Source organism: Eptatretus burgeri, chromosome 13, assembly GCF_056783735.1.
Source record: "Eptatretus burgeri isolate ZD-2024b chromosome 13, Ebu_testis_v1, whole genome shotgun sequence".
Classification (NCBI taxonomy): domain Eukaryota; kingdom Metazoa; phylum Chordata; class Myxini; order Myxiniformes; family Myxinidae; genus Eptatretus; species Eptatretus burgeri.
In genome coordinates, this window is record NC_140973.1 from 39206113 (window position 1) to 39232861 (window position 26749).

The window sequence follows — 26749 nt, forward strand, 5'->3', positions numbered from 1 at the left end:
ATGGAGTGTACCCTTAACCTTCCTTGCCTGACTTGTTTTGGCAGGACTTGTTTTGGTTGTTCTCTTTTCTTTTCTTTTTTTCTCTTTTACGGACAGGATGGTGTGTTTCTTTCTCAACGTTATCTTCGTGGGTGTGTGCTCATGACATACTGGTGGCCTCTCTGGCACTTGGAGAGGGTGACCTTGCCTGGCCCTTGCCAACAAATTTTCCCATCAACATTACTCGCACCAGGTGCCATGCATGAATGGTGTGGAGGAGAGTTACTCGAACCCAACCATTTACTTTTAGCTCTAAACAATGAACTAATCCCTGCTGTGGCTAGAATGATCCCAATGACCCATTTTTCCCGACCTGGCACACTGTTCCATTCTATTAAACCTGAGCAAGGCCCTGATGTCTTTTTTCATTTGGTGGTGCTAGGCATAATTCGCTGACTGGGGAGTTTGACTACTACTAGGCCTCTTTGCCTGCTTCCAATCGGGGGCGGAGGACACCCTCCATGCATCCACCCACATCTCTCACCTGTGAATGCAGAGAATAGCCAATCAGCTCTCACCGAATCAACTCAACCCAGGTGGCTAGGATTATATAAATAATTGACTCCTCCCACACTCCTCTATCCGAAGAAGCTGTGTAAAGCAACCCAACATGTGTGAATGTCTTTATAGTTGTTGAACTCTGGGAACGGTTCAAAACAGCATAGCACTTACCTTGTGTAAGGCTTCTTGGGTTGCTTTATGCAGCTTCTTTGATGTGTGTGTGTGTGTGTGTGTGTGTGTGTGTGTGTGTGTGTGTGTGTGTGTGTGTGTGTGTGTGTGTGTGTATGTATATATATATATATATATATATATATATATATATATATATATATATATATATATATATATATATATATGTATATATATATATATATATATATATATATATATATATATATATATATATATATATATATATTTGCGGTTCTCGGAACCGCATGCCTCCAAGGCAATGGCATCCAACATATAGTGGTCCCTCGACAGTTATTCCATTAATATACGCTTAGATAGTCCCTTCCCTTTTGTCTAGCGTCCCAACTGGACGTGCGTTGCGGGGATCTCATAGCTAGGTTTGCTTACACCACCAACTTCATTTCTGCTCTTCTTTTCTGCTTATTCCTGAGGTAAATCCAAATTTGGGTCCCCGTATAAGCAAGCAGGCACTGTGCTCGGACACCCGATCGGCATAGGGCGACACAGCGCAGAGCTCTCATCCTCAAGCGATCCCTCAACCTAACTTTCGCGTGGCACAGCGCAAAACTGTCCTCAAGCTATCCCTGAACCCAACTGTTGTGGCAAGTCGTAGAGTATGCTCGGCAGCTCGAGATGATCGGTTCGAGCTTCCGATGATCTGGGATGAGATTGCTGGTTGCATTGAAAAGGCATACGAACGAATATCTCTGAGGCTGCACGGATGTTGTTTTTCACAACATAGAAGCAAATCACCCAATATCGGCAAGAGTGTGGCTGGCAGCTTGGTGCCAATAGCGACATCGTCAGAGGCTGATAATAGAAAAACAACAACCACGCCATGTTGTACAGGACACAGTGTGCAAGACACTAGTGGCTCGTTCTTTTCAACTCATTTCTGGATTTCATTATATCGGGCGAATGCGACCGATGGCCACATGCTTAATGGCGGATCCGCGCGCACTGTAGGGAACATGCTCGATAGCAGGCGGACCCGTGCTTAGCTCGTGACACCTTATTATCGCACAGAGCAGGGCACAAATGGCACACATCTTGTTCTGGTCTGTGCATGGCTTTACCCTAACACCTTACCGTCGGTCCTCGCTGGCGTCTGGGGGTGTTCTCCACGGACGGCAGACGGCTCCTCGCCTCTCTGGCCAGTGAAGCCGCGATCAGGCAGAGATGTGCTGTACAGCTCGGGCCGTGCGGCTCATTACGGAGCAGGCACATTGCCCAGTGCTGATTGGGGTGCCCGGGCAGGCATGCGGGACTGACACCACCCTTGGCCGGTCGTCGGGGTACAGCCTGGGAGTTCGTGCAGGGCAGTTCATGTCGCAGAGTTCAGTGTGGGGCGATTCATGTCATGTTGTGGGGTCGGAGCGAGACGATTCCACAGCTTGGGGTCATCTTGCCGGAAGTGGAGTGGAGCCGCTTACAGCCATCGCGGCTGGGCCGTTAGGGTGTGATTTTGCTAATAGCATCATCTAAGCCGTGACCCAAAGCGATGATGTAACTTGTTAAATTTATTTTTCTGTTGCAGACAATTCAAACATGCATTTCTATCAGACAATTTAAAATGGGATATAGTCGGGTCAAAATACCACCTGACCCACAACAAATTGCAACAAAAGGTTTTTCAGTGTTTTCTTTCCTATTGGATATACTGATCAACAGAAAAAAAGTCTACCAATATCTGACATCCGGAAATGGGTTAAAAGTCATTTTCAAATGGCCGACACCGGGCTTTGAAATAACTAAAACAGCTATAACTTCTTCAATAATTGTGATAAAAACATAATTGTTGGTTCTGGTCCATGGTTTTAATGGATCAGCAATCCACTGGTGTCAATAAAATTTAGATCTGATCATATTTAACATGAAATCCAAGATGGCAGCAAAATTCAAGAGTGCAAAAATCAATAAATTTTCCATCTGAACCAAAATCACTGAACACCTGCTGCCACTGAAACATTTATTTGTGAACATTACATAATGGCAGTTTAGGTTACAATTTCAGTCTTCATCACTGTCCTCTAGTTCCTCAGAGGCTTGATTTAGTGGATTGTCACAAAACGTCACTTGGCATGATCCACATGCAGACGTACACGGAAGCCCATTCTTTCTGCAGATGCAACGGGGTGTGTCACAAGCTGTGGTGCAGTTGCAGTGTATCATCTTCAGAAGAGTGTCAGGTGCAGCATTCATGGCAGTCATGATAGGTACAAATCGATTGTCTTCAAGTCCCCAGCCCCAGTCCAGAGGATCGAGGTCACCCTCCATCCCCATCCAAACCATGACCTGGTAGTACACTCGGAGACAATGAAACTTAGTGGCAGATTCCGTTAGGGGAAGACGTTCAGGTGTAACGAAAGACTTGGCAGCAGTGACCTTCTTTATGAATATCTTGTAACGCATGGCTGCCAGAGAACTTGTGCTCTCCCCACCAAATATAACGGCCATCGCTTGGCTGCCAAGTTTCTTTATTTCAGCGTGGCTGACGCCTCTCGAAGTGAATGTATCTGCACACAACTGGAGGCCTTGATCATCTTCCACGAGTTTCTGAAAGACTGATTTTTTTTTCCCAATGAGATGTTGAATCTCATTGTTTGGTGAGATCTCACGAGTGAGATGGATTGCTGATCCATTGAATTCCCATACACACGAGATGTTGAATCACATCCTGTGAAGGCGTGCAGGAATAATAGTTGAGTGCATAACTTATTCCCAAGAAGATGCTTCATCCGATTGATGTCATATACTTTCAGATTGCTTCTTGACTGGTTGTCTGATCTGAAATATAGTGGTTTTCCATCTGGGATACAGTAATGGAGCAAAAGCATCAACAAATCTGTGTCCTTTCCGATTAGTGTGGTGGAATGCAGAATTGTGCTGTTTACGGCTGTCTTGGCAATGTCCACATCAGCATCCCCTTCTGCCTGAATAACTGTGCAGCCCACTTTCTTCAGCTGATCACCTATGAAGGTGATCAGCTTTTGCTTGTTACTTCCGACAGATAGGAATTCATCTCTCTTTCCGTCAAATTCAGTTTCTCCGGTGAAGTTCACAGTCGGATAGCTGTTTGCTTGTCCCCGTCTCTGCTGAGTGTTATCCTTTATCGAAGGGCCTGCACCATAGCCATTAAAGACAACAGTTGCTGTCCCATAGTGTTTTGTTGTGAAGTCCGCATATGCTCTGGCTATTTTGCCATATGTATCTCCCTTCTTCCACTTGAGCTTGTGCAGCAAGGATCCACCATCAAGAACATACCTTTCAGTCTTAAGGTGTGCTGAAAGTGTGGTGTCAGGTACTCCTTCACATGCCAGTGCCTTTGTACAGTGATCATTGACTGCTTGAGCGAGTTGAGGTTTGTTGGCCTTCCTCAAGATCTTGTTGTCCTCAAAGAGGGATGGAGGGTATGGCCTGAGCTCAAAACTCATCATGTCCTCAAGTGACAAATCACCGATCTGGATACCACCAGGAATCGCTGGAATAGCACACTGGAGTCGATGGTTCTGTGAGGAGCAACCTGGAGAGCATTAGAATTTCGCAAGGTCTTTGCTTTCTCTGTCCTCTTGATGGAGAAGGAAAACACAGGTTGTCCAATCATTCTCTCGATGATTTTGTTCCCAACAGCTTCATATTCATGCACGTTGATGTCTTTGCTTGCCACGATACCATTTATGATATTTCTCAATGTAGGATCAGAGGAGAAAGGTGAAAATGCATTCAGCTTTGAGCTTATCTTCGAGAGGTTGAATGCATGTCTATTAATTCTGGCACCAGTTGTTTCTTTATGCTGTTCGCTTGTTGCGTATGTGAGATCATTGAAGTCCTGCATGGCGACGTTGACCTCAGATGTTATGAGAGCTGACATTGTCCACAATGCTAGGTGTTCCTCTGTCATGTTACTGCCATGAGTCAAGCCGCCGGTGCTCTTTAGTGATCTCATGAGTGTTTGTTCGATGACTAGATCACAGCTGAGGCCTGCCCAAAACTTGTTTGTTTGCCGGATCACATGGAAGCCATTTTGAAACTTCTCATACACATCTGGGTGTTTGCTCTGCAGTTCACTCATTTCTTGTACGTAGAGATAAGAAGACTTCTGGTAGTTGTAGTGTCCAGCTGCTGCAAATATTGGCAAGGCATCAGCAACAGCTTGCAAATGATCCTTCCAAGACCCAGTGCGATCTGCCTTGATCATTGCCCGAGCAGTAGGGAGCATTTTCTGATAACCTAGCCACAGCTTACTCGTTTTGGATTGTGCAGCAAGTTCAGATTTCTTTTTTTCAAGTTCATCAATAATCTTCACAATTGCAGCTGATTCTTCAAGACTTTCAAGAGAGATGTCACCTGTTCGCAAGGATGAATACATTTTCTCAATCTCTTCTACTTGGAGCATGAACTCAGGATTTCCTCCACTACAGATGCCACGACAATTCGATGTAGACACTTGCTCACCAGTAGATGTCCTCGGAATGCCCTCTGAACAGATTTTCCAGACATCATATGAACTACAGCATTTTCACCGTACACCAGTTTCAGGATGTTTTGAAGTCCTGTTCCCGCCATCAACGTGCCTATTGCTCCAAGCAGATTCATGAACGTGTGAAATGTACCCAGCCTCAGCACGATCCCCTTCAAATGGCTATTCTCTGGTGCAGCACTGATTATCTCGGCAGCTTTCCAGTACAGCGGTTGATCAAACGTGATCACAGGAGGGACATGGTGTCTGATGGCCATATTGGACAGAAAGTTCAAAGTGGACAGAATGCAAGCCTTGTCGCCTGGATACATATCAATCATTGGCAAATACAGAATGGAGGATGCGCCAGGATGTGTCTGTCCTCGGTGAAGGATGTGCATCATCCCCTGCCAGCGTGGTACAATCTGCTTGAAATGGAAGGATAGCTCCCAGAAGATCTCAACTCTCATTTCACAGACTCGGAGATCTGGGAGGTCTTGGAACTTGATATTGCGAAGAACATTGGTTGCAAAGCCATATTCCTTGATATAAATTTTTGACATCTGTACAATGTTCAATTCTGAAATCTTCTGCCTTGTTACAAGATGACTTGATTTTCTACCAGGAGTCAATGCAGCTATCATGCCCATTCCATGAAAGGTACCTTTGTCATCAAGGGTGATTATGTTGTGATCTACATTGTCACCGGCAAACAACACTGATAGGTCAAATACGCCTGTTTCTTCAATTAGCAAATCGGGTGTGACGCAGCTTGCCGCATTCTTTTCAAACCGCAGTACTTCACCATATGACGAGCCGTACCCATATTACACAGGGTTTCCACAAGGAATTTTGACCGATATATGTGATAGATCTGCACAGCGAGACCAATCTGGAGTGGTGCAATGACAGCCCGAGGTCTCACTGCTTGTACAATGGCTTGTCCAATACTAGCCACTTTACGTTGCGTGTTTTTTCCAACGAACAGACTATTCAACATATTTCGAAGTGTATCTGGAAGGGATGGCAGTGCAGAGTCAAGTTCAAGTTCTTCTGATTTTGGGTAGTGATCAGTAACAGATGGTACATCGTTCTTGATATTACTCTTGATCAGCCTTGCTGCCGTCTCAATTATGGCCTTCTTTTGTACCTTTTCATCTCCATCTCGCTGTGCTTTGTAGAATGACCGGAGTATGTGTGATGTTTTCTCCCTGAATGTAACTATGTCATTTACACCCTCTCCTTCAGCAATATAAATGGAGTCCCCATATCTTTCCTTCATTTTCTTCTTCAGATAGTAGTTGGATGATGGAAGAGAATTTTCATCCATAAGAAACTCTTCCATTTTGCCACGAAGGTACAAAGCAGTCATCTGTTCCTCATCATTCATCTCAAGATATGAACACATTCTGGAGAATGCCTGCTCTTGATCACTATCTATCGGACGTCCAGATTTCCTACTTGTTGAATCTGGTCCACTCCGGAAGTGCACTGGTACATCATGCCCAGTGCAGAAATGGACACTGCATTGATGATGATATATGCAGTCAGCTGCATGAAGATCTCCACCATAGTACTCAATCCGCCCTTTCACTGTGAATGACCAATCATCGGACCGATTCTCACAGCACTCCAGAATGGTTTTGGCAAAGTCGTCAGTCTTGACATGACTGTAGTCAAAACTTCCAAGGTCCACTGTGGTCCCACAGAACAAGCATTCAGATTTGCTGTTGAAAGGCCCAGTCAACACACGTGAACTTCGCTTCCTGGATGGTTTGGATGGTCCTTGTTTCTTCTTTTGATTCAGGATGTCATGTTGATTTATATACCGTTTACGACAGTCCGTGTGTACCTTGCATCCAGCTGCCACATAAACATCGTCACCTCTCTGAACCCTGGCTGCATTGATGCCATCAGCGCCCTTCTGACGAATTTGCACAACCTCACTTCCATCCTCAAGCCTCTCCTTGCAAATTGAACACCGATCTTCGTGCATCTCAGGAGCACTCACTCTTCAAACCTGAAACACAGAAAACAAAACATTCAGGGAAAGAGCATTCGAAGAAAGGGATAGGCTACTCAATCAGAGCCAGGGACATTCTCCTGACATATAATACATCACATATAATTACTGGTAAGAGAACACTGAAAACCCTTTTTGTTAGAATTTGATAAATGTTGGGTGATTGCCTAACAGAGGTTTGATTATATAGAGAGAATTTATTGATTTTACGCCCTTCATTTTTTTGCCGCCATCTTGGATTTCAGGTTAAATATTGATCAGATCTAAATTTTATTGACACCAGTGGATTGCTGATCCATTAAAACCATGGACCAGAACCAACAATTATTGAAGAAGTTAGAGCTGTTTTAGTTATTTCAAAGCCCGGTGGCGGCCATCTTGAAAATGACTGTTCTAACCCATTTCCGGATGTTGGATTTTGGTAGACTTTTTTTTCTATTGATCAGTATATCCAGTAGGAATGAAAACCACTGAGAAACCTTTTGTTGCAATTTGTTGTGGGTTTGGTGGTTGTTTGTCATAAATTGACCCAACTAATACTCAAGTTACATTTCCAGCTGACTGGGATTTTTCTTGAAACAATGTTAAGCGAAATTGTAAATAGTAAGCAAATTTCTCATTCAAAATCTGGTGAGTCGCTTATATACTCAAAAGTTTAGCACCATTGAACCAGTCTTATACACCACCTTATTTAACATGTCCAACTACTGCAAAACTGGATGTTATTGGAAGTGACAAGAAAGCGATTTGTGTTCCACAGTGTTCAAGTATATAATTCAATTAAAATAAAGATTGTAAAGGTCGAATAAAAATTTATTCCGGAAGTTTACCAGCGTTTTACCACCATTGACTCAGTGGCTATTATACCACCCTAACGAACACATTACATTATTTTTGTGGTTATTGTATGTGTCCTTTATGACGTCCTTAAAAACAGTAAGTTTCCTGTTTGGAATGATTTTCAATTTTGTTTGACTGCAAGGCAGGCAGACAGTAAAAAAAAAATCTCTGTGAAAATATAAAAATAAAAATAATAATAATTTAAAAAAAAAATAATAATATCTGTGCATGTGTGATCAGGATGAATTCAGAGCCAACATACTGCTAAACTACATGTTTATTTTCAGATTCATGTTCCGATTTGTGTTCAAAATATAACACTCAATTGAAATGAAGTTGAAATGAAGTTGTTCCTCGATCATAAACTGATATTTTTAGACAGACTGACAAAGAGAAGGACTGATGTGAACCAATTACTTAATCCTGCTTTTCGCTTCACTTTGAATAGATCTTCTTTTCTTTTGCACGCAGTACATGTCTGTGGCTAGCATAATTTGCTGGAGGTGTAGTTGTGCCGCTGACGAAGTTCCCTCTGCTGGTTAGGGCAGGAGTTTGGAATTCAGCCAGGATGCCGGTGATAGCTCGCCTACTCTTTACGAAGGACACCGTGTGATCTTGAACGTTCACCAACTAATGTTAGCAGACGGGATGCCTAGTTTAACGTCCATCCGATGGATGGCACACACAATGATGAATCACCCTGCCTGTGAAACACCGGGATGACAGTTTATAGCTGGGCCAAAATTCGTGGAATAGATATCCTGTAACTTGAGATGAAGGTGGAGAAGGTGTAAAAAGATCTAAAAAGGAAAGAAAAAAGGTGATGTACAAAGTAAAAGAGATGAGGCAAAAATATTAACGTAGTTGACAAATAAGTTTTGAGTTCAAAGTAATTCTAGTGTTTGTAATTGATCGAATCAATGTGCATGCATATTGTTCAACTAACCGAGACTATAACAGAGCCGTTTGTGTGTCTGTCTGTCACCATTTTTCTCAGAGATGGCTGAACGGATCTTCGTCATGCTTTTGGAGGTTCATGTTTGAGCCCTGAGGAATGTTTTAGGCAAAAAAAATTTTGTTGAAAATTTTGAAAAAAAAAAGTTCGTTTTGGGGGGATTTTTTAAATCGTTTTTTCCTATAGTTTCCAATCCATTGGAGCTATGAAAAAGGTAATATTAAATGATCCCCAACCACATTCCTTAGTAGGTGTAAGGAAGTATTTTAGGCCCACATAAAAAATCGACCGGGCAATACCGGGCAACATCCTGCTGGTTCTCTAAAAAAGAACACAAAAATCATCAAAATGATTTGTGCCGAACATTCCCAAACCAATTATTATTTCATCCTCATGTCTCACAATAATTGTAAATCATTGATCTATTAAGCATTTTACTAGTCTCCTGCAAACAATCATTGCTTTCACCAAGTGTCAGATCAAATTTTGATTCATTGTTCCATCATATTTTATCCAATACTTTTCACATAATTTTTGTGGGTTGGAGCCTTTTAACTTTATTAGAAGCCTCTAGTGGTGGCTTTTTCACAGCTGCACCACACACGTCTATTTCACCTGGCAAGTTAAAGATGATTATTCATCACAACAATCAGCTATGTTGTGGTGTTAGGAGCCATAAGTCATCTACTCCACTTTACAGTTAACTTATTAAATCAGTCCTTTGCAAAAGAAGACACTTATTTTCATCCTGTTTATGAGGCTGTGAGGATGGATTAGAGCTACACACACTTGCTTCTGAGCTGCAGAGCCTGGGTTTGAATCTTGTCCTGACTATAAACTGTCATCCTGGTGATTCAAAGGCAGGATGATTCATCAATGTGTGTGCTGTCCCTTGGATCTGCCAGCATGTGTTGGTGGATAATAAAGATCTCAGTGTGTTTCACGAAGAGTAGGTGAGCTATCACTGGCACCATCAACAAATTACAAATTCCTGCCATAATCTACTCGGGGCACTGCATCAGTGGCACAGTTGTGCTCCCAGCAATAATGCAAACCAGCAGCCACAGGCTGTACACTCAATGAGTGAATGATTCTGTTTGTTTTTTGTCATTATTATCTCTCAGTGCAATGTGTTGTGAACACTGTTGCCACTGATACCAACAACATTTAAAATGCCTCTTCCAGTCAAACCTCAACTTTTAATGTCCCAATGTCATTATTTTGTACAATGGCAAAAAATACGATCATTCATCCTTAATTACTGAATAATTGTTTAACAAGTTTTATTCTGACTCTTTCAATATTGTAACGGTTCACCGGCCGAACTGGTTGCCCAGTTAAAATCCAGTGAGTTGCTTATTGACCACGTTGAAGTTTACTGCTGTTGATGCGGTGTCTTTCACACCACCTTAATTAACGTGTTACATTAGTTATTCATGCCTGTTGTTTGTGTCCTTTATGACATCCTTAAAAACAGTACGTTTCCAGTTTGAAATGATTTTCAATTTTGTTTGAATGGCAGAGTAAAAAAAATCTTTTGTTAATGAATTGCGTACTATATCTGAAATCCATTTCCGAGAATGAAATTTTCATCTGCTGCCAAGATTTGATGAAATACGTTCTTTTCCTCATGACAATGACAGAATGTCCAAAGTTTACTGAAAGTAAATCTTCAAAGCCAACATCTTGTGATCACCCTGTGCTGTGAGGTCACAAGTACAATGATGTCTTGGTGGTCCTCCCTTTGAATCAAACTACTTGGATGCCTGAGTGGAGAGAACAACTTACCATTCATATGCAAAGAAGGATCAGAGGCTAAACCAATCTTTCTGGATGTTCTGCAGGTAAAGGCCCAGTCACACCTTGATGTTTTAGCCAACGTATGCCGATTTTTGAATTTTTTTTCTAAAACGTTGGCACACGTTGAATACGTTATGGGTAAGTTTTGATAACATTGAGAGCACGCTGAAAAACACTGCAATACGTCATTGTACGTTGGCTTTAAACGTTGTACTTTTTGGTTGTCCTCAAATTTTTTCATGCTTGAAATTTCACGACGTATGCCAGTGTATGACTCACACGTTCCGCTACGCTGGCCATAAGTTGTATGCACGGTCTGCGATCGTTGACAGACGTCAACACATGCTACTTGTAAGTTAATCATAAGTTGAGACACGCTGAGGTAATGTTTAGCGTACCCGAAACTTATTTCTAACCTATGATTAACGTGTTGTTGGCACGTTACGCGATCATTGCCACACGTCGACAGACGTTACTTTTAAGTTACTCATAGGCTGAAAGACGTCGGTATAATGGATCGTCCTTGCGTCAGCGTCCACGGCCACGGCCAGGACACTTATTTGCAGCATTCTTCAAACTTTTCTTCAGCATGACGAGGATGTTCACACTTCGATGTCTAGCTTGGCTATGATTCCAATTGTCCATCGGCAGCATCTATTTAAAATAGTCGAGTTTGAGTGTTTTAACACGTTCAGAAGAAACGCTTCAAATTTCAAAACCCCAGCATCAAAAAACAAAGGCGAGTGACAGCGATTTAAATCGTTCATTGTAAACAATGAAAATAGCTGAATGGTTCCGTTTAAAAGTCGTTGAGTGTAAAAAAAATCAAATTGTTGAGCGCAAGCGTCTACTTTCAATAGTGGAGATGCAGCCATTTAAATCGTTGAGTTTATCATTTAAATCGTTAAATCGTTAAACGCAAGGACGATCCATCATAACCCACACCCTCCCCCTCACACTCACCTACTACTGCCAACATGAACAAACTACTACTAATACTAATACTAATACTGATACTGTTACTGTTACTGTTACTGCTGACATGGACATCGACTCAAAAAGGACTCGAAAACACTGTTGGGTTCCCCTTTTATGAGCAGCATTTTTATATACCAATTCCCAAAATCACTGGGAACACGTCTTTATATGGCAGTTGTAAGCTAGAAACACGTTAATTTATTTATTTTTGTCGACAGGAAGACGTCATTGGAATACGTCTACATACGTCGATGTGTGTTGGGACTACGTAAAGAATTCGTTCAAAGCACGTCAACCATAAGTTAGAAATAAGTTTCGCGTAAAAAAGACATTACCGCGACGCGTTTCGACTTATGAGTAGCTTATAAGTAGCCTTTGTGGACGTGTGTAAGCGTCCGCATATCGTGTGTAAAACTTATCCCCGTCGCATGCGGAACGTGTGTCATACGCCGAGTACATCGTAAAATTTTGAACATGTTTAAAATTTCGTGACGTACTCTACTTACTACGACGTATGATAGCGTACTTTAGCGTTGTACTCACGTATACCAAACTTACTCATACCGTATTTGACGTGCCCCAACGTTTTAGACACATTTTTCTTAGGTTGGCATACGCTGGCAAGATCGCCAAGGTGTGACCGCGATGTTGACACTTCCATTTCTACGGCAGTTATGATTCGAATCGTTGTGCGTCAGCTTTTTAATAGGCTACGTCACGACATCGTCGGCGATGCGTGCAACACGCTATGCCTAAGTTAGACTATCGTTGGGTATCGGTTGTGTAGGCCAACAACAGGTTCAGCATTCGTTGGTATAAGTTATCTATAACACAACGAAACGTTCTGTGTCCGTTACCAATGTGTTATACATAAGACCAAGTCGCTATGAATACGTCCGAAACTTTAAAAAAAAACATCAAAAGTTCAACGTAAGCCAGCGTTTTACATACATTTTAATATGTTGCCATCGCTGGCTAAAACGTCAAGGTGTGACCGGGCCTTAAGAATGAAAGCATCCTGCTCAAAATGCAAGCCACATAACTGACATGTCCATTGTCTAGGCACCAAAGTGTCACTCTGCATTACATTGTCTGCACCTTTTTGGTCCAAATGGTCACTAACTTGGGATATTTTGACCACGTAAACATTCTATGGCCAATTGGCTATCTAGCGACAGTTGGTGTTGTGGAGGGTGTGCATGGCACAGCTTGCTACACACGTCTTCACAATCACACATATCTTCCCTTGGTTTTGTAGACCTCAGCTGATGAGAGCCAACAGAAATACATCGTAGCGAATATTCAACAGGTGATATCACTCTTTGAAAATTCCCCATCTTCTAATTGTGATCACGATCGTATTAGTCTTTTTTCAATGAAATTTGTGCGATTTGAATTTTTTTTTTTTGAAGAATCCATCCATCCATTGTGACCATACTCTGTGCAGAGCGTTGGTGCTGCCGAAGCAGTCTGCCACGTTGGTGCTGCCACCCTAACCGTTAAGCCAACACCAGGCATTTAAAGAATGGACTGGAAATTATACAACGAAACTTCCATGCACTAGTCCTTGCCTTTTATGGACATCTCTGTGTCCAAGCAAAAGTATCCTTACATGGCAGGTGACTTTCTTCATGGGAACTAGTGAATATATATATATATATATATATATATATATATATATATATATATATATATATATATATATATATATATATATATGTATATATATATACACCTGAGTACCTCACATAAATATATTTATAAAGATATCTTTAAAGACCCGAGTAGCTCACGGAGGCCATCCCAGTTTGGAGGCAATATGTTGGTGTACTTATGCGCATCTCGTCAGCGTCATGCCTCATTCAGGGTCAGGAAAGTCATTTTTTGTTAAATATATATATATATATATATATATATATATATATATATATATATATATATATATATATATATATATATATCCCCACATTCAGTGGCCCGTGGGGTACGTGCCCCGAATGTTTTTTTTTTTTTTGATGTGCCCTAAATCTAGTTGAACCCCTTGGCTACAGTAAGCCTTTTATAATGATCAGCCTATTTTCTACATGTGCCACTGTGTTAAATATTTTCTTGGGAGCGGTGGAATCTGAAGTTTGAGGGTGCCTGGGACTGGAATCTTATTGGAAGCCAGCGACGCCTCTGCCCACATGTTGTTAATGTTCCTCTTTGCCCCTGACCTCCTCCCATTGTTTGCCTTCCCCCTGCCTTTTGAGTGGATGTCAGGTTGAATTGGGTTTGTAGTGTTGGTGACGTTGGTGTTGTGGAGGGTGTGCTCATGGATTAGATTATTGGATCCAGTAAGGGTTGGGGGTGGTTATGGAACAGATGTGATGGGCCTATTGGCCCATTTTGATCAGCCATCCCGTTTTATTCCCGGATGACAGTTTATAGCTGGGTTGAGATTCAAATCCAGGCTCGATGCTCAGAGGTGAGTGTGCATACCTCGAAGCCATCCTGCCAGCCCTGAGAGTCGTATGTATGATGAATAAGATTGTTCAGATTTTTGTACACAATCGTCCTCTTTTTCATGTGCAGTACTTGATCAATGAAGTTCCTCCAGCACTTCTACACATGGCTTTAGGCTAAGAATAATCCATTTTCTTTTGCAGTTTGCACGGATACCCATGACTATGATAAAAGTGTGGGTGAGAGAGAGCAATTTTACTGGAAGTACATTTTAGCTGAGTCTCGCTCTTGCTTTCCTGTGATAAACGTGCAATGCATTTGGCCAAAGGACAATACAACCAGAACCAGGCCTCGCTTGCACAACGAATAGTGACAAAATTCCCCAAAACATTTTGTCCACATTAAACATGAATACGTGGGTTCAGGGTGAATCTGCAAAGCAAATTGGTTGATACATCGTTTAAATGTCCTGTGCCAAAACAGGTGTCTGCCGACATCAGGGTCTGTGGCAGACATGAACGATCATGACTGCTTAATTGATTTTATATCTTTGATTTGACAGAGAAATTAGCATCGGCAAAAAGGACTGCATGAGCTCTTTTGCCACAGGGGGGATTAAATTGGAAAGCAATACTTATTCAGGCTCAACAAAGTTGGATGAAATCAATAGAACATTGTTCGAGGTATACCCAACATCATGGGAAGCTGAAGCTGATGTTTTGGGTGTTAACCCTTTGCTGGAGCAATATACCAAATTTTGAATATATACTGTATATGTAGATATATAGAAACAAATTTTGTTAGGGGTGAGAGTGGTTTAACCGGTGTAGAAAAGATCATGATTTTGGATGGGGGTTGATGTGAGGTGGTGGTGAACAGATGTGGTGAAGACCTGGAGGGAAGAATATTTAAGAGAGTGTGGAAGTTGGTTTTCTTTCAGCTCATATCACCATGTTCTGTAATAGTTGCATTATTTAATTCGTTTCAAATTTGATTATTTTCTATGCACATATAACTTTACAATAATTTAATTCTGACTTTTTTTCCCAAAAAGTCATGTACTCGTTTTAATTTATGAAAAATGCAATCCCTGGAAGTTCGGCTACATACATACATACATATGCTTCGTTATAGTATGATTAAACACCTCATTGCTAATGCAGACAGCAATTTCAAAATCTGATAATCTATATCGTTGTGATCTTTAAAACCTACTTTTGTTTATTATATTGAATAATGTATTGGCTCGGGTCCACCTGTGTAGAACAACTTGCTTTCCCTTCAAGGTACCCAAATATATAGGCTGATCATTATGTACATGGCCTAACAGATAATGGGGAAACAAGTCTTTGTTAAAGATCATTGGACATTTTAAATAGCATATTTTGTAGAAATATTTAGTTGTTTTTTTTTAAGGTGTATTTTTTTTTTCAATGTGAAAAAACAAGTTTTGTCATTGTTTGTCATTAACTTTTCATGTCCTCCTGCATGCAGACTTATTGAGCACCCCTCTTGTACCTCAAATCCTACTCATAAAATCGTCTCATCGTGTTGTGTTCTGCGATGTTTTAACATTATTTGCACACAGTGTGTTTGCATGGTGTGTCTTTGAATCCTCCAGCTCGTCTTGTGCTGAATTGAACTGCTGCGTGGACAAAATTTTCCATGGGAATGAAGAACAACTTTTTCAATTCAATCAAGAAGATATAAACATCCTCTTGGAAAACATTGAACTAAATTTGAACTCCTTGGAGGTCTCTGCAGTTTGTTGGAAGAAGAGGAAGAAGAGTTCATTGATAAGTTACAGAAAGTGGATTCTTGCTGCTAATTTGAAAAACACGAGGAAAACCCCATCCGTCAATTCCCCCAATTCTATGATGTCTATGACGTATTTTATTACGATTTAAAATACCAGCTCCTACCACTTCCAGGAGTTTGAATTTTTTTTTTGTTTTTTTTTTTGGGAAGTCGATCTTCACGATGTTCTTCTATGCTTTGTTGTGTTCTCTTATAATGTTAATACGAAAACGTGGTTAGCATCTGGGAGGATAAATTTATTTTACCACCTAAAACTTCCCCAGCACACCCAGAGTACAACCACTGGTTTTCAACTCATTCCGTCCAATGGTTCAAGAGTGCATAGACGTCAAACAAAAAAACAAACAAACAAAGACATTTCTTGAATTACATAAAGTATGATTATTGATTAGGTTTACAATTTGAACAAGAGCGAAGTTGATGGCATGCCATAAAAAATCCCCATGATTCCCACCGAAAGCAAAGTTTAAATGTCAAAAACCTCCACCAGGAATAACCCAATATCAAATTTTGAGTTGAATAAATGTTTCCCCATTTTGACTCTTTGAACTCAAATCCCCACTCCCTTGGGCATGAACAGGGGGTCAAATCCCCAAAAATCGTTACATATTTCATGCATCCCCAAATCTTGATTACATATACAAAGTTTAATTTTAAAATATGCCTGTAATTATATTTTTCAGCATTTGACCTTTTGACCCCACCTCAGGGGGGCAGGGCCAAAAATTATATGGACGAACAGACAAGCAGAGACAATTACAATATCCCCCCGTTTTTGTTTTTTCCAAAAAGCATGAGGATAATAAACCCCAAAGATAACGTTTTCATTCTAATTCCCTTCCCTTGGACTTTCACATATCTTATAACGAAGCCACATCACTCAATAAGTATGCAAACATTACAAGGGAAAAATTGACGATGAGAATGGGGCAGAATATATGGGTAAGGCCATCCCCTTGGCTGGAGGCACCACAGGCTGGTTTTGATCCAACGTACAGGTTGGCGATTCCTCACACACAACTGGCTCAAGGGAGGACCCTCAGATGTGGTCACAGAAAGGTTCCGGATCCGGGCAATGTTTCTTCCTTCACGGATCAGAGCACAACCTGCAGTTGTCTGTCATCCATGGCTGAATAGCCTGCTGAAAATCTTCTGCGAAATCACTTTATTGGTTCTCGAGCTGAATATCCATGGAACCTCACCGTTTAAAGACTCTCTAAATCTGATGCAGAATCTGGTGTGGAATGACTGTTTTACCACTTTGGGCCGTGTAATTAAGGCAACCTCACATGACTTCACTCCTTTCTCTCTCTCATTGGCTGGCGAGGTCTGACAGTGGCCAAGTTTAAATCCCTTAGGCCACTTGTTTCAAATGGCAAATCCACACAGCTAAGCCTTCCTCCTCTGCAAGACTGTTGGTTCTGGTCGGTTTTATCACCATTCAAAGTTCACTAGATGTGGCACGAGCTGGGTAACCAATGGGTGATTGACAAAATAGGGTTTTGAATTGTTAGGGATTAAGGGGAGGGGGTGAAGATGAGTCGTGGAAAATGCTTTCTACATGATTGATCATGACAAATCCTTTACAAAAGAATACAAAACCACTTATCTAAGCAGATTTATTTAAGGAATTAACTAACAACTCTATCATTAATTTCTCCCCGAAAACCACCAGCCATTTTTGTTACAAAACTTTTTTTTAACTAAAAAGGTACATCAAATCAAAAATGTAAGACATCTACCCTGCTAATCAACTAGTAATAAACAAGCAAGAACTGATCCGGTCTCAGGCAACGTTTCACCCACTTCCCAGGTCACTTCCTCAAGCCAATTGACCCCAAAGCCCCAATAGATCCGCTTTTATTTGACAATTCATTTCCAGTCACATATCAGCATGAGAAGTCAAATGAGGAGTGTTTTTATTGTGACAAACCTTAAGCAAAAAACGGCAATCACATCATCGATGGTCTGCTCTGTTCTTTTTAATCACCCGTGATCTGGTATTGTATGTACAGGGCGAGTAAATGTGTGTTTGTTCTTGTTTTTGTGTTCCCTGGGCACGAACATGGCTGATTTCCTCTTTGGGTGGTTGGACATGGTGACGTGTGGGTTGCGCAATTGGTGGAGGTTCCTTTGAGTGTTGTGCTCGTGTGGGCGGTGTATTGGGGATCAACTGTTGTTGCTTTTGCTCATCTTGTCCGGCTGTTTGCACCATCCAATCTTTTGTCACTTGCATCAGAAGAGTGTATTGTCGAGGTATGTTCCTGCTCTACCCGGGAGGCATGGCATGTCAAGAACCGAGAGCGTGGTCTAATTGGGGAGAACATGGACATACCCACCTAATATACTCCTCCGATACAAATTGCAAAAACTGGATGGTGCAAAGAGTTGGATAAGATGAGCAACAAACAACAACACTTGATCCCTAACACCATGCCCACACATGCACAACACTCAACGCAACCTCCACCAATCAAGTAACCCACACGTCACAATGGCCAATCCGGAGATGAAAACATCCATGTTCATGCCCCAGAAACAGAGCCAACTGGGGTAATTGATTAGGTGGGAGCGGATTGGTTATTCCCTCAAATTATGGGTGAGAGACGTGACTGGGACTTGGTATTTAGATGTTGACTGCTTTTGGCATTCCACGTGTTACATGCTTGGGAGCCTCGGTGGTGCACATTTATGTCTACACTGTTGCTAATGACTCGCCAAGTGATGAAACCAGTCCAGTGGCTGAGTGGGCGTTTTGCATTGGGATTGTCATGTATGTACTACTTTTGAATGTCTGCAGTTGTAGAGGAACCCAGGGTGGTGTTTGAAACAGCAAAGGACTAACCTTGTGTCGCTTTTCTTGGTGAGAAGAGCATGGGGGTTTTGTATATATATATATATATATATATATATATATATATATATATATATATATATATATATATATATATATATACACACACACGAGTATATGCATTCATAATACCACCGTCACTTTGCTAACAGGAATTTTAAGAGAGAGAGAGAGACAGAGAGACAGAGACAGAGAGACAGAGAGACAGAGAGACAGAGAGACAGAGAGACAGAGAGACAGAGAGAGAGAGAGAGAGGAGAGAGAGACAGAGACAGAGACAGAGAGAGAGACAGAGAGAGACAGAGAGAGACAGAGAGAGAGAGAGAGAGTGACAGAGACAGAGACAGAGACAGGGTCCGGGGAGCGAGAATGGGTGTGAGGAAGGGGGAAGAGAGAGGAAGGGTGCGGGTGAGCGAAAGCAAAGGTACCCTGTGTTGCCAGGCAATACTGCTTCCTTCCTCTCACCCTTCCCCTCCCTTCTCACACCTCCTCTCACCCCACCTCCCCCCTCTGAACTCCCACCCTACCTCCCCCCTCTGGACTCCCACCCTACCTCCCCCCTCTGGACTCCCAACCCACCTCCCCCCTCTGGACTCCCAACCCACCTCCCCCCCCCTTTGGACTCCCAAACCACCTCCCCTTTCTGGACTCTCACCCCACCAGTTCCCTTCCTTCCTCCCACATCCTCCATATACACATATATATATATATATATATATATATATATATATATATATATATATATATATATATATATATATATATACAGTACATACCCCATATATAAAACCACGACCATTCATTTCACGCCGTCAGGTACATAAGACTTCCGAAGCAGTTTCATTGGCTAGGGGGCACACTCCGAGGCGGGTTACCGCTCTGATGCAGGATATATATATGTATATATATATATATGTATATATATATATATATATATATATATATATATATATATATATATGTGTGTATGTGTATGTATATGTATATATATTGTTACGGATTCGCGCCCGCCGGCGTGCTGACGGCCACGTAACTCGAATCGCGGCACGTCGCCCACCGGATGGACAATCCAGTCGTGACCCTCTCGGACTAACGCCGGGAACCAGTCACGGGTGGACCTTTCGGTCTCACCGCGATCGAGCCAATCAGCCCCCGCGTGGGATAGGGTTGCTCGCCAAATTCGACCTACCTAAGTACCCACGCGGAGGGTAGACCGGGCGATCGCACCTCGCCGCAGGTCGACTTCGGACACGGGCCACTTAAGCGACCCGTTCCGTACTATCGGGATAACCGAGCGGTGTTATTCGTCGACCTCGACGGTTCGATTAATTATCGGGCGTATTCAGCCCACTACCAACCCTTTACGTGAAGCAAGATGAGGATTCAATGAAGGAAATGACGAAGCGAAGCGGGAAACAGTTCAACACAAAGCACATTTATTCGCGGCACACGGGAAGCACACATATACAATTCCACCAAATGCACACAGAAAAGAAAAACACAATTCAATTTACACAAAAAGCAAATGTAAAAGCGAAGACACAATGCAGAGCTAATACCGACTACCGAGCACACGACAACACTTATACAATTCTACTTCACAGACGGCGCCGACAACACATACCCAAAACCAAGGAAAAGAATACCCTCAAAGATGAGGCGGGCCTGAGGCCGAGACCGGGTCGGGCCTACCCGTCTGGTGATGAGACGCGGAGCGGCGATGGTGCCTCAACTCCGCGGGCCTCGCGGACAGTGTCTGGTAGGGGGTGGGAAAGGGGCCCCCTTGGTCGCACTATCTCAGCGCGGGGGGAAACAGGAGGGGGTTGCTGATGCTCGGGGTATAGAGGATTTTTATTGTCCCGCGACGAGCGTCTCCACCTCGGCCAGGTCGCGCTGTCGGCCTCCCTGGGGTGCAGCTCCCTGCACGACGCGAGCACCCCCTCGTCTGCCCTCGCCGCCTCTCCACAGCTCCGTCCCCTCCGCTCCGACTCCAACGCACACGACGACCAGCTCCTTCTTGCCAACTCCACCGCCCGCGAAGTCTTGACTCTCTGTTCCCTCTCGACTCTCCTACTCTCCGGACTGACGAACACGGCCGCTTTTATCAGCCCCGTAGCTTCGCCCTCTCATCTTTGACCCCCTCCCTTCGACCTTTCACCTCGCTCCCCATTGGCCCGAGAAAAAGTGGGCGTGAATGCTTTTTGATCCATAAATTTGCATATATCGATCGCCCTCCAACGCCCTGGGGGCGGGGCCAATTCGCCCCTCGCTCACCGATTGGACGGCAAAAAGTGGGCGTGTGTCGTTTTTGATCCGTTTTTGAAGCACAAAATCCGTGATTTTGTACACGCTGTTCGGCGCGCGCCCTGCACGAGTCCAACACCGGTACCCACAGGCGGCGCAAGAACGGTGGCGATGCGACGGTTGCGAGGTGTGACGTGAAGGTCGTGGCGGTTGTGGTGAAGCGGTGGTTGGTGGTGGTAACAATGGCGGTTGGTCCAAATTAAAGATAGTAAAAGAAAAACGGCTATCCTGAAGAGTCGCAGCCTGCATAAATGACATGTATTCCCACTAGACAACGGGTTTGGGCCTAACTACACATGTACTTACCGAGATACCTCACCTAAGGGACCTGAATGGTGGTTTGCGAATTTGGTAACCACAACAATATATATATATATATATATATATATATATATATATATATATATATATATATATATATATATGTACAGAATTGTACACAGGTCCACAATAATGTTATTCCTTCGCGATAATCAATTGCACAGTCATTGTTCGGTGATTACACCCACGATCCCTTTTGAAAATGGCACTCTTGAGTGCCCATACCCTGGCATGACATTCCACTTTCCTGCCTTGACTGCTGCTGGGAAGGCAATGGAAATGTATTCCCACGTTAGTGAATATTTCTTTTCTTAGATTATTTTCTTTTATAACCATAGCTGGGCTGGCAGGATAGCCGAGAGGTATGCACACTTGTCTTTGGGATGGGTCGCCTAGGTTCGAATCTTGACCGTGCTATAAATTATCACCCTGGCGTTTCCTAGGCAGGCGGGTGACACATCAGTGTGCAATGTCCATCATGTGGCCGTTAAACTGGACATCCCATCTGCGAGCATTATACAGTTGGTGAACGTTAAAGATTCCACGGTGTCCTTTGGGTGGACGAGGCAGGGTATTACAAATTCCTGTTCTAAGCTACAGGGGGGCACTGCATCAGTTGCACAGCGGCGATCCACCGGTGATGCAAACCTGCCACCACATGTTGCAGAGGAAAGGACAAAACAACCCGAGCACAATTTTCCATGGTAAGAGTCCTGAAATGTTTGAACCGGTTCAGCTGATCAAAAAGTAAAGGGTCTGGGAGCACCATTCTGAAGTGAACCGAGTACAGTATTTTGAAAAGTTGAACACATCAATGTGGACGTATGGTGTCGATAATATGAGAGTTAGTTAATCATTCTGGTTCTGATGTATCAAACTGTTACAGTGTCACTGCTGCCAAAACACTTTCTTGTCAAGGGTTATACTGGGTGATTTGCCATTGCCTTCCCAGCAGTGGTTTTGGGCAGGAATTTGGAATTTGTTCAGGATGCCGGCAATAGCTCACATACTCTCCACAAAGGACACCGTGGGATCTTTAACATCCACCAACTAATGCCAGGAGACGGTGTGCCCAGTTTAACGACACGCACGTTGATGAATCACCCTACCTATGAAACACCAGGATGGCAGTTTAGAGCTGGGTCAGGATTCGAACCCAGGTTAGCCAGCTTAGAGGCGAGTGTGTGTACCTCTTGGCCATAATGTCATCCTAATTAACTATTAGGTTAAAAAAAAAAACTCTCTTCTCTCCATCCACAAAAATAACAATATGAGGTGACAACAATCTTCATCCCAATTCACTCATATTAACCTATAGCTTGGCATGATTATGCCAAAGCTGTGGGGAATGGAACCAATTTTTTTGCTCACCATAAAATCCATTCCACACCAGGCTAGACGTTGGCGAGATGCATTTCATTTGTTGCATTTGTCCCGCATCTTCAGACCAAATCGTAGTATATGTATGTAAGACTGTTGAAGATTAGATATTGGAGATTGCCTGGAGACTTTTGAACCCGCATGATAGAGTATAACTCATAAATCATTCCACGAGGAAGAACCATGGTATATGATTGATATTGGCTGCATCGGGGAGCTGTTAGGCCATCGGCATCTTTCATGAGACTAAAAACGGTCGGGTGAGGTCCCGAGGATGCAGCACCATATAGGGAATGATCGCCCGGCGGGACAGCACACAGAGTCCATTCGATGGAGCTCGAGGGCTAAAAAAGGCGAGGAGTTGCGTCGGGGGAACCAAGAAAAGCGCCTTGGGGGCTCGGATTTCACCCAGCGGTCCAGATATCCCTAGGGTAGGGCCCGGGAGCGTGAGCTGTGAGAGCGAGTATTTCTCACCAGACACCTGTCGTTTGGTTCCCGCCCCCTGTTCCGGCCTTGAGCCCACCCACTTGTAGCCCTCCCGGGCACCCCCCCGCTATAAGGAGTTGGAGCGTTTCAGGGTATCCGTGCCGGTCGAAAGGTTGAACAGGCAGAGCAACTCCAGACCCTCGGCCTTCGCTTCAAGCCGCAGCCCCCAGAACCCGAGTCATAATGGTGCGTGTGCCTTCTCCGGTCCACCTCCCAACAATTATTTTGTTCAAATTCCGTTTCTTTCTGTGTTCACTTACTTGCGCGCAATGAAATGATCGATGTGTGTTTCCCTCGGCGATGCTTTCGATCGGCAGGGTCATCAATTCACTGCAGACGAGCTCGAGGGTGAGTGATCAAACAACCTCCTGCATGAACCTCCTATCCCAAGCACCTGGCCGAGCGACCTCACCTCGCTGCAGGCTCGCACGTCCTGCATCGCCTTCGGCGACTCGACCCTTGAACCCTGGTGTTCCTCTCGTTTCAGCCAATTAGATGTTGGATTTATTCCTCTCGAACAAAATCCAAAAGAGTTTAGACTAATATTTTTTGATTCTTGCAGACCCGATTGGCTGACTTGGTCACACGTTGCTCCACTTTCTGGAGAGCAATTAAGCAATTCAGAGAACAATGTGTTTCAAACAACAATGATATTTCATCTCTATAACGGTTAAATGATGAAGTTTTGAATGAAATACGAAGATCAACAGGGTGACCGGGTCGAGTCACGTACATTGGTCGCCCTCCCTCTGGTCATCAAGCACCGCCACGTCCCTTTTCCTCTTCCCTCCATGTCCCTCTCATATCTTACAGATCGAGTTCACGGAAGACCAGATGGACGGTAAGATTCAGGATTTGATGCTTTCCTGCGGTGATATTGGTTGTCTGCGGTTCTTCCTTGCAATTTATCATTGTTTAAATTATGCTAAAGTGGGATTGGGACCAGTGGATGTGGTCGCTAGCCGATACTTTCATTGTCATATTCTTGCTGTTTCTATGTGTATCACAATCGATGGTTCTCAAAACTATTGATGATCGCTTGCTGGACGTCTATGATAAAGACTAGATATAATAGCTAGAACCTTTAAATTGGGAGCATACGGGATGGGAAAGCACCATGTTCGGGGTGGTGTGTCCCTTCTCCCTGGGTGGATCCATGATCCCACGACAAACACCACAAACCATGAGCCAATCGTTTTGTGAGTGCCACGTCCGTCACTCCACAGGGGAGCAGTCAAAATTTAACGGTGGTGATGGTTTTCGTTTTGCCTACTCTGTTGAAATAAATACCATGATACGTGTTCGCTATTTCGACTCACTGCTCCTCCACAGGCTATCTCGTGTCCTCAATAAATCACACCATCGGTCACACAAGAGCTGCAGTTGTGAACCACCTGCCAGTCAGCTTGATGCTCAAATCTGTGTGTGTCACAACACCATAAACTTCATGCATGGAAACTCGATATGCTTCTGTGCCATAAACTGTCCAATATCATTGAGTACGGTAGTATGTACTCCATGTGTAGGGATGGCAGGGGAGGTGGGGTGGGGCAGTGGGGGTGGAAATGGCTGCCCTCCAAATGTGTACAAAATTATATACTTAAATATGTATACGAGCAGGTACCCACACACAATGCTTCCTAATGTAAAATGTGACTTTGACAATATTATGCAAAGACGAGTTAAATATCATGGGAATTTAATATTGTCTAGCTCAGGACCTAAAAATGTTACTTGATTAAATAAATCCTCCACTCCACCCAATCCAATTCCTCAACCCCCACCCCCCTCCCACACCAGGTCTTTAACCACCCGCCTCCAACCCCAAGTCCATGTCCTCAACTACCCCCCTCCCCCCACAACCACAAGCCTCCACCCCCATCACCCAATTGTGTCCCCTCCCCTCATCCTCCCCTCACCTGAATGCTCTGTCAACCCCCTCCAAAGCCTCTACCCCATCAACCTTCACTGCATATATATATATATATATATATATATATATATATATATATATATATATATATATATATATATATATATATATATATATATATATATATATATATATACTCTTATATGCTCTTGGTGCATTACAACCCATATTATTTATTCATTACCTCCATAAAATGTTGTTGGATGTGAAGTGACAGTAGCGTAATTGTGTTCATAAATGATCCTAAATTCAGTATCTTCTTCATGATGCAAATACAATACATACAGTGGGGTGCATATGAGTCCAGTCGGGAATTTATTAATTGAAACGAGATAACAAAATAAATAATTGTAATTGTAAAATGAAATCAAAAGCACTTTCAAGGGATTTTCATGAGCTCTCCAGGATATAATAACACTTATAGAAAAAAAAATCTGTCTTTATATATAATCAATAATTTATCAGTGTGGTGCTATTTTGCCTTGATAACTACCTCAACTCCATTTGAGATTGATTTAATGAGTTTATGGATTATGTTTGAGTCAATCTTTTCCCAACAGTGTTGTAATGCACTCCAGAGCATAGTCAGACCGCTCACATACATTATATCTTTCTCTCAACTGTATTCACCCTTCATTTAGTCTGTCAAGACAAAGTGTCAGTCAAGAATAACTATAATAAATTAAATAATACGGATACATATCTTCAATATTATGACAAATTTGTGTTTGAAATCGTGATTTGAGAAAGCTTGGCATTGATTTAAGTGCACTCAAACTTATGCACCCCAACGACACCGACACACACACATACACAGGGTCTGCCTCGCAGGCACGTAAGACCTCGGCCATTATAAAGCTTGCAGTGTTCGTGTGAGAAATTTCTGAGGATATCCTGAAGACTTATAGCTCAGTGGTCTGTCACTGTGCAAGTGATGAGATCCTTGAGTTTAAGTGCTGGGTTGAGTCAGAATTTTTTCACACTTGCCCCATGCAGGAATTTATTCCTGTATATATATATATATATATATATATATATATATATATATATATATATATATATATATATATATATATATATATATATATATATATATATGTATATACACGATTTATGTCGTGGAAGCATATCTGACTGAGATTCAATGACCAATTCGAGGTTGCATCATGACTGGCATGTGACTGCATTGGTGCAGTTCCCCCATATATTGGGGCAGAAGTCTGGAATCTGTTCAGAGTACCGATGCACAGTGGACTCACTACTTCTTTCGGCTGAAGCATGCAAAGTCAACGTTTTATGACCAAGGGAGCTATAAATAGTAATTTATTGGAAAAGAGAATGGGAAAGTATGGATAATGTGGCAGGGGAAGGGGTGGGGTTTGGGAAGGGGGAGGGGGAGGGGGTTGTCCAGATGAAGCAGT

At 42.8% G+C, this 26749-nt stretch overlaps 1 protein-coding gene across 1 annotated transcript in view; it reads left to right on the plus strand.

Moving 5' to 3' along the window:
- LOC147014266 (myosin light chain 3, skeletal muscle isoform-like) overlaps positions 1 to 26749 on the plus strand; it is a 52746-nt gene that overhangs the window by 12836 nt on the left and 13161 nt on the right. The window contains exon 2 of the mRNA XM_085852077.1: positions 24209 to 24236. Coding sequence (XP_085708203.1) covers positions 24209 to 24236 — 28 coding nt within the window. The remainder of the gene's footprint in view (positions 1 to 24208; positions 24237 to 26749) is intronic.